The sequence below is a fragment of the Limulus polyphemus genome, unplaced genomic scaffold, assembly GCF_000517525.1.
Source record: "Limulus polyphemus unplaced genomic scaffold, Limulus_polyphemus-2.1.2 Scaffold3999, whole genome shotgun sequence".
Lineage (NCBI taxonomy): Eukaryota > Metazoa > Arthropoda > Merostomata > Xiphosura > Limulidae > Limulus > Limulus polyphemus.
The window spans coordinates 1-10,364 of NW_013669609.1; the positions used below are offsets into that span (position 1 = coordinate 1).

The 10,364-nt window shown below is 34.7% G+C and overlaps 1 protein-coding gene across 1 annotated transcript in view; it reads right to left on the minus strand.

The window, feature by feature from the left end:
* Positions 1–1,049: 1,049 nt before the first annotated feature.
* The window catches only part of LOC106470431 (serine-rich adhesin for platelets-like), a gene marked incomplete at its 3' end in the record, with an annotated part of 87,847 nt that continues 78,532 nt past the window's right edge, over positions 1,050–10,364 (minus strand). The window contains exon 3 of the mRNA XM_022399022.1: positions 1,050–1,140. Coding sequence (XP_022254730.1) covers positions 1,050–1,140 — 91 coding nt within the window. The remainder of the gene's footprint in view (positions 1,141–10,364) is intronic.

Genomic DNA, 10,364 nt, shown 5'->3' on the forward strand with positions numbered 1-10,364 from the left:
ATTTTACCAACGAATAGTTGGATTGATCGTCACATTACAACGCCCCCACTGCTGAAATGGGCGAACATATTTCGTGGGACGGGGATTCGAACCCGCGACCAGCAGATTGCGAGTTGAGCGCCCTAACTATCAGGCCATGGGACGGCTAGCGCAGATGGTCCTTGAGTAGATTTGCACGTAAATCAACAAAATAATTGTATAATATATCAAATAAATTACAATTTATTTTCCACAATAAGCTTTCAATACCCAAAAACAATTAACCAAAAGATTGGTGCAAAACAGTTTGGTGACAAATTTGGGATTGACGGTTCAAGAAAAGCTTAGTATTTAAAATAACATAGTATGTGAAGTTATATTTGGGTTTTTGCAACAGCACATGGAGAAGCGAATAGAAAGGCTGATGAACGTCATTCATAATTATTTACCATTGTCAATTTACAGCTGATAAGGTATACCTTAATACATTATGTAAATATAAAAAACATAGATTGGTTCCCTCCACTGGATACAGCAATTTTTGAATAAACGATAACAAACTTTATAAGGACATTGTAACAAATTATTCCAACTTTGAAGTATTTGCTTGTTTGTTTGTAGTTAAACACAAAGCTACACAATGGGCTATCTGTGCTGTTCCTACCACAGGTTTCGAAACCCGTTTTCTGCTGTTATAAGTCCGCAGACTTACCACTGTCCCACTGGGGGGCACTTTGAACGGAATTTATATAGTTTATCTTACACAAATTTATAATTTCCAGCTTTAACGAATTGTCCCCTGGTGAGACAGTGGTAAGTTTAGGGACTGACAATGCTAAAATTCCGGGTTTGATTACCCGTGTTAGACACAGCAGATATCCCAATATGGTTTTGCTCTAAAATAAAGAAACAAACAAACGTTTATGAATTTTAAATAACAACACAAAATTTTAATATTTTGCTTTTAACAGGTATGTGTTTTTTTTAGAATTAAACCTTACAGGAACATATTCTGTAGTATTTAGACCATGCGCTATAGTGTAACTAGAAATGTATATCATATCGAATACTTCTAATAAGTACAAAGAGATTCTTGACTTACCTATTATGGCGTGTACTCGGACTGACAGCTGAGTTCTCAAAATGATAGCGTTCTTTCGACTGTAAAGTTAAAAAAGAAAAAATAAACAACAACACCATAAATAGTTGACGATCATGCGTTGACTTTTTTTTAAGTATACCTTTATGTTTTATGAAAAAATTTATGTTTTGCTTACACATTGATAAAAGGCTTAAGCCCTCTGGAACAGTCGAGATTCCCAGTTGACAAGATTTCCAAAAGCTAAATCATAACCGTATGGCAATATTAACATACTCACACGCATGAAAAAGGAATGATGATGTTAAGCAAAAATGTATAAAATGGGCTATCTTTACACTGCACACCACGGGTATCGAAACCCAAATTTTACCGGCGTAAGCCTGCAAACTTACCGCTAAGCTACTGGGGGCAAAATCTTATAGATTAAGATATGTAATTAAGACTAATCTTGATTTACTAATACATATGAACAATAAAGTCAATCACACCTTACTAACAAAATATAAACTTAAAAAAAGAAAATATTTTTTTGCCAAATATTCAACCTACGGTAGTATGTGAAAATGTTAGACAACTTAAACTTTAATACAGTGATATTTAAAATTACTTGATAATGGTTCACATTGTTCAAATATTTTATGCAAATTTTAAAACTAATATATTTGATTTTATTATCTTGGAATTATTCCAGGTATTTCGATGTCCTCCCAACTAAGGGGACGTTATAAAGTGAAGGTGAATCCCACTATTCGATTAGAGTTGCCCAAGTGACTATGAACATTTCAAGCAGATCTCCATGTACTTTGGAATATTTAAAAAAATTCCACAAGTACGTGCAGTGTACTGTGAAACATGATTTATTTTTACACAAACTCGCAAGTGATATATCACAACGTTGTGTTTAGGGCAACAGAAACACGAAAAAAGGGCATTTGCTACGGCATAAATCGCAGTCTACTCTAAGAAATGCATGACTTTCTGCAACTAAAAGCCATTACAAATTTCAGTCGACACACACACACGAAGCCAGTAAAAAGAAGATCCCATCTCAGGTGACCTTGACCTTTACATTCAGTCATAAGATTAACATAAACCACATAAACTAAGGCCTACTTTTATTAACTACGTCTATCTGTCAGCTCTTCGTGACAAAAGATAGACCATCTATATCATTTAGACCCCTGACAGCTAGGGGCTAGAACTGACATTACCCATAGATCTCATTACGTAGGATAAGTTTTAGATTAAGAGAACATTTTCTAAATTTCCCAATGTCCCTACTGTTTAGTGTTATTTACCCCCCTTCTTCTTGTAATGTTAATATGAAAGTCCACAGCTAACCTGTGGTATATCTGTGCAGACCAAGAAAAGTATCCTTTTGTGTTAATACATTTATCCGTAATCAATTGTGCTTCGTGGGAAATAAATACCTAATTACCAAGTCAAGCACATATTACCAACAGAGGCGTAGCCAACAATATATAGTGAGGAGGGGGCCTTTTGTCAAAGAAATATCGACCTATTATTGCACAGAAAGAAACGAAGTGTTTTACATGAAAGTCGAGTGTTTATTAAAAACATCAAAAGATAGTGGACCTTTTAGAATTTATATAATATTGGGGTAGTAATTCGACCCTTCCCCAAATATTGGGGTAGTAATTCGACCCCTCCCCACGGTTACGACCCTGACTCACACGTATACATTCTAAAGAAGCTTCACGTTAAGACTAACTCGGACAAGTTGGCTATGAATGGAAGGAGGACATTGATAAATGAGTCAATCTCTAAGACATCATATTGAAGAGTGGGACTCAACTGTGGCAAATGAACAAGTAAGTATATCTGGCAACCAGATGTGGAATTCTCCTAATGATTCTATAAACAGTTTGGTATCTGTTTTATGTGAAGTGTAACTATTTTTTTTATGTTATTTTGCAATTATTCCTTGTCGCGAGTTTAGACATATGTGGGTAATGTTTACCATAAATCGTAATTACGAGTGCCCGTTGAAACAATCATTTATACTTGAATAAAAAATCGATTACTGTAACTTTCATTAATTATTATAAGCTTGGTATTTCGTGACAGCTTGGGTGATTTGCCAATGATACTTTTATACTTTATAGCTACTATAAACTTGTTTTTAAAAGACAGCTCAGCTAAAGTAGTATATCACTGGACAGCACAACTAAAGTAGTATACCATTAGACAGTTACCACTGGATAGTACAGTGAAAGTAGTATTACATTAGGTAGTTACCATTGGATAGTAGAGTTAAAGTAGTATACCCTTAGGTAGTTACCATTGGATAATACAGTTAAAGTAGTATACCATTAGGTAGTTACCATTGGATAGTACAGTTAAAGTAGTATACTATTAGGTAGTTACCATTAGATAGTACAGTTAAAGTAGTATACCATTAGATAGTACAGTTAAAGTAGTATACCATTAGGTAGTTACCATTGGATAGTACAGTTAAAGTAGTATACCATTAGGTAGTTACCATTGGATAGTGCAGTTAATGTAGTATACCATTAGATAGTTAGCATTGGATAGTACAGTTAAAGTAGTATATCATTAGGTAGTTACCATTGGATAGTACAGTTAAAGTAGTACATCATTAGGTAGTTACCATTGGATAGTACAGTTAAAGTAGTATACCATTAGATAGTTACCATTGGATAGTACAGTTAAAGTAGTATACCATTAGGTAGTTACCATTGGATAGTAGGGTTAAAGTAGTATACCATTAGGTAGTTACCATTGGATAGTAAAGTTAAAGTAGTATACCATTAGGTAGTTGCCATTGGATAGTACAGTTAAAGTAGTATACTATTAGGTAGTTACCATTAGATAGTACAGTTAAAGTAATATACCATTAGGTAGTTACCATTGGATAGTACAGTGAAAGTAGTATACCATTAGGTAGTTACCTTTGGATAGTACAGTGAAAATAGTATATCATTAGGTAGTTACCATTGGATAGTGCAGTTAATGTAGTATATCATTAGGTAGTTACCATTGGATAGTACAGTGAAAGTAGTATACCATTGGATAGTGCAGTTAAAGTAGTATACCATTAGGTAGTTACCATTGGATAGTAGGGTTAAAGTAGTATACCATTAGGTAGTTACCATTAGATAGTACAGTTAAAGTAGTATACCATTAGGTAGTTACCATTGGATAGTACAGTGAAAGTAGTATACCATTAGGTAGTTACCTTTGGATAGTAAAGTGAAAATAGTATATCATTTGTTACTAGACCTGTATATATGAGGTGCAATAAGGCGTCGTGTATTAAAAAATGAAGTGAAAATATAATTGTGCAGTTGAAAAAAAATCCTTAGGAAAATCTCTGTTCTAGTTAGAGTGACGTTATTACACGAAAATAAAAACCAATAAAACCTAAGTGATCTCGCTAGTATAGAGACGCAGAAAACGCAGATGTAATGTTTTTATATACTTAATAGGCAGGAATGCAATGTAAAGTTATATAAGTTATCTGAAAATTAGGTTCTACAAATAGATAGGCCCACTTATTAACCAAAATGCGATTATTTTAAACACTAAAATTAATATAACGGATTTGTTTAGCTATTTTTAGTGGAAAAATAGTAGATCCAGTGTAATATGTATCTTTTTATATATTTTATCAACGATATTCTAATAAAAAATTGCATGCTTATTACTCTTTTCTGTAATTAAAAATGACAAATATTGTGCTTTATCCTGAACATTATGTACACTTAAAACAAGTATACAAAATTTCATTTACTATCTTTGGCTACTTTTGATTCTAGAGATACGTGAAATTTCCAGAAAATGTCAAAACTTTCAGTACCCAATCTTTGTCCAGCAATAATAACACAACAGGGGAAGTACTTTTTTGTTTTTGGTGGTATGACTGAGAAGAGGAAAGATCAATGTATACGGTTTTAAAAAGATGACTGTCAAAAATGATATGGCTTTCAAAATAATCTGTATTTCGGCACTAAAACGTAACTCCAAAAAGTGATGAACACCAAGTACAGTAGCAAACGCTGGATTTAGCGCTTGCAACGCGAGCATCTAGCGACCACAGACATTAGATCCTTATTTTATCTCTCGCAAATTTTACCATACATACTAATCAAGAGCCAATGAATTAAACCTACGCCTACTTAGCTGAGGCAGTTACCTACTTCATTTTAGTGGTAAATAGGTATATATTCTTGAGAGTATGCAACATCGGAGGCAAATAAGAAAGAACAGCTATTAGTAAACATAAAAGATACCCTCCTACCATTCTTGTACTCAATCAGATTTCCACAGTTAATTTCACACAACTCAGCTCATAACGAGAGTGTCACCAAGTACCCCTGTTGCTTCTGGTTATTTGTCACATGTTACCATCTTTAGAGGTAATATACTTTCCAATAGCTTGTAATCTACTTGATAATACGTGCAATATTAATAATATTTGGATCTGCATATTACACTGGCCAAAAAGTTATTTTCATCACACATAATTATAAGTGGACTAGATAGCTTTTGGGACGATGATTCCAAATCTGTTTTTAATTTTCCTCTAGCACGTCAAGTATTAGTGATGAGAACGATCAATCTGGACAAAATCTACAAAAGAAAATCGTACTCGCAACGTATTTAAGTTGTTGTACATTTCTTTTTTTTCATATGTGTGTGCTGTATAAATTTAACCAAGTGTATGGTTTGTATAACGTCTATGGGAATTATACTGAAAAATGAATACAGTTGTATCGTTGTGACTATTACCTAAGTTGTGCTGAAATTAACACCATCCATATTTAGATAATTAAATGCGCTAGAAGAAAATTGAAAACAGATTTGGAATCAGCGTGCAAGATTGGTCTAGAAAAGTGTGTTTATATTTTTTATGAGAGAAAACGTTCGGTTTTCTCGACCAGTTTTATTTTCCAAGACTAAAGGGCTAGTCAAACAATAATGAACATAGTGTAAGTGTCTTGGGTTGATGTAACGAAATGCATGAAATCAACCCAGAATCGCTTCAGACAAAAAAAAAAAAAAAAAAAAAGCATGCTCAAACAGCATGTGATATCTCATAAACAAAGCAAAATTTAGCAACTTGGCATTATTCACATTGCATCATTTTATTGAAGTGTTGTAAAATTGAATTAACATTCAGCTTAGCTCCCAATTAATCACATCACATTTTCTTCAGTATAACTCAGTGATGATTATTGGGTGATTTAAAAATCAAACTGAATGTACGTAACATCACATTTACATCAGTATAACTCAGTGATGATTATTAAGTGAATTAGGAATCAAACGGAATGTACATAACATCACATTTTCATCAGTATAGCTCAGTGATGATTATTAAGTGAATTAGGAATCAAACGGAATGTACATAACATCACATTTTCATCAGTATAACTCAGTAATGATTATTGGGTGATTTAAAAATCAAACTGAATGTACATAACATCACATTTTCTTCAGTATAACTCAGTGATGATTATTGGGTGATTTAAAAATCAAACGGAATGTACGTAACATCACATTTACATCAGTATAGCTCAGTGATGATTATTGTACATTCCGTTTGATTCCTAATTCACTTAATAATCATTACTGAGTTATACTGATGAAAATGTGATGTTATTGATTATTAAGTGAATTAGGAATCAAACTGAATGCACATAACATCACATTTTCTTCTGCGTATCTTAGTTACGATTGTAATGTGATGCAAAGTTAGTAATTCCAAGTTGCTTTATTTTGCTGTGTTTGTGAGGCACTGTTTGAGCTCAACTAGAATTTTGGCTTTTGGACGGATAAGAATATACTTTAACAGACAGTTTTGAACTTTTAAATGACTGAAAGATCTAGTTTGATAATATATATTATCATTCACATTTTGATGTTCAGTCTTTATACAACAATATCCCTTTATAGGAGGTATATTAAGTGCTGATTTAATCTTTAATGACGATGAAATGATAAGAGGTTCCTTAAACACGTGTTATTAAAACTCACGAAATTACTTCCAAGAGATCACTTTTTAGCTTAATAATAATTTCTATGATCAAATAAATGGTTTAGTTGGGATCCAGATTAGTTCAAGCAACTGATATGTGTAGCATCTCGACCACTAGATATCGCATCGTAGCCGGCCTGATGAGCCTTGGTACTGGACGAAAGGGCTCATCGGCACTGGATATAGCAGATACAGTGTGGTTGCTATTCTTCTTTACTTTCAACTATACGCTCTTATAATTAGTAATCACTATTATGGGTGATTCAATCTCACGAAATTTAATGAGGCAGAAAGGATCTCTCCATAAAAAATTAAAACAAACGACTGGCCCTTATTGACGAGCGCCAAGCTTCTCATATTTTATCTCCAGTAATACAGTCAAGGGTGGGGACCCCAGCTGCCATAAATATACATTGTATACTGCCAGGGATTATCCAAGATACTTATGGTAATTTCTCTAGAGGATTGTGCCACCCAACTAAAATGGTTGCACCCATAGGTCTTCCAAGATTGATGACATTATAATTCTTCCAGGCCACAATTGCAATAAAGTCAAACACATGTCTAATCTTACATTACATTACTAGCAACTGTATATAAACATTACGAAACATTCTTTTCTAAGTGCTGATATGACTTATTAAATATTGATGTGTAGAAATACAATACATATACTGAAAGTTATTAGGGGTATTAATATCTGTAACAGCTGTAGTATAACTACATGTGACTTAGACAAAGAAAGAATAAAAAAGAAACCTGGTGGTAAAAGATGGGCATGTTTGTTAATTTAAAGCATAGTCATATTGAACTATCTTCTGTGGCCACCTCAGGGAATCGTACCCCGGATTTTAGCGTTGTAGGTCCGTAAATTTACCGCTGTCCTCCTGGATGACAGGTAGAAAATGATAAAGTGTTATTGTTTAGATTACAGAAGCTGACGGTAAGGACTAAGCCTAAATAATGAGTCAGTAAAGTAAAATATCAGCGCATGAAACTATAAGTGGACCCTACAACCATATAAGTGATGTGGTTATATGGTTGTACGGTCATTCTTAGCATCACGTATGGTGTGGTTATGTGGTTGTATGGTCATTCTTAGCATAAAGTCTAGTGTGGTTATGTGGTTGTAGGATCATTCTCAGCATCAAATGTGATGTGGTTATATGGTTGTAGGGTCATTCTTAGCATCACGTATGGTGTGGTTATGTGGTTGTATGGTCATTCTTAACATCAAGTCTGGTGTGGGTTTGATGCTGAGAATGATCCTACAACCACATAACCACACCAGACTTGATGCTAAGAATGACTCTACAATCAAATAACCACACCAGACTTGATGCTAAGAATGACTCTACAATCAAATAACCACACCAGACTTGATGCCAAGAATGACTCTACAGCCACATAACCACACCAGACTTGATGCTAAGAATGACTCTACAACCACATAACCACACCAGACTTGATGGTAAGAATGACCCTACAACCACATAACCATATCGCACTTGATGCTAAAAATGACCCTACAACCACATAACCACGTGACTTGATGCTAAGAATGACCCTACAACCACATAACCACACCAAACTTGATGCTAAGAATGACCCTACAACCAAATAATCACACCAGACTTGACGCTAAGAATGACCCTACAACCACATAGCCAAATCAGCTTGATGCTAAGAATGACCCTACAACTAAATAAGCACACTAGACTTGATGCTAAGAATGACCCTACAACTAAATAAGCACACCAGACTTGATGCTAAGAATGATTCTAGAACCACATAAGCACACTAGACTTGATGTTAAGAATGACCCTACAATCACGCCAGACTTGATGCTAAGAATGACCCTACAACCACATAACCATGTGACTTGATGCTAAGAATGATTCTACAACCAAATAACCACACGAAACTTGATGCTAAAAATTACTCTACAACCAAATAACCACATCAGACTTGATGCTAAGAATGACCCTACAATCACATAACCACACCAGACGTGATGCTAAGAATAACCCTACAATCATATAACCACACCAGAATTGATGCTAAGAATGATTTTACAACCAAATAACCACATGAAACTTGATGCTAAAAATGACTCTACAACCAAATAACCACATCAGACTTGATGCTAAGAATGACCCTACAATCATATAACCACACCCGACGTGATGCTAAGAATGACCCTACAATCACATAACCACACCAGAATTGATACTAAGAATGACTCGACAATCAAATAACCACACCAAACGTGATGCTAATAATGACCATAGAACCACATAGCCAAATCAGCTTGATGCTATTAATGACCCTAGAACCACATAACCACACCAGACTTGATGATAAGAATAACTCTACAACCGCATAACAACACCAGAAGTGATGCTAAAAATTACTCTACAACCAAATAACATTAAATTAACATTTAACATTAAAACTATTTTGTGTATAGACTTGAGCCTGGAATACAAGAGTATACGAGACTTTACTGCACTGAGAACTAGAAAGACAGACCAGGACTTCACAGTTAAGTATTCCATCCTGATATGAACCACATCAAAATAGGAATTTTTCTTTTACCAGAGTTATCACATTATCTGCTAGTTAAACAGAATCACGGGGTTTAGAGATGCAAGTTATAGGTGACAAGCTCACATCTGAAAACTAAAACGAAATTAATGTGGCTTTGTTTCCACGTAGCATCTTATGAAATGGACAATACCAACTTGTAATTAGCTTGTTTGCCAGAGGTATAGCAAAAGAAACGTATTACTGTAGCAGCAGGAATAAAATACATTATTTTATCATACCTAATATTTTAGGAAAAACGATTTGGCTCAATAACAACTCTGCAATAATGAATCCGAGTAATGATCTAAACCTTGTTTTGCAACAGTGAACTGATGCCGCAGAGGTTTGTAAGATCAATAATTAAGAGTAAAAAGATCCGGGAAAACTCATGAAAACACGGAAGTCTTATAGACTGTGGATTGCGTAGATAATTGTGTCTGTCTGGCTACGGGATAACTAAAGAGGGATTGTATTGTCCAACTCTATGGCCGCACAAGGGTGCCTTAGGTGGTGATAGTAAAGAAAAAAGGTAGAAATGTTAGTGCAATCAACTAACTAGGTGCCTTTTACTTTTGGAATTGGCCCGGCATGGCCAGGTGGTTAAGGCACTCGACTCGCAATCTGAGGGTCGCGGGTTCGAATCCCCGTCACACCAAACATGCTCGCCCTTTC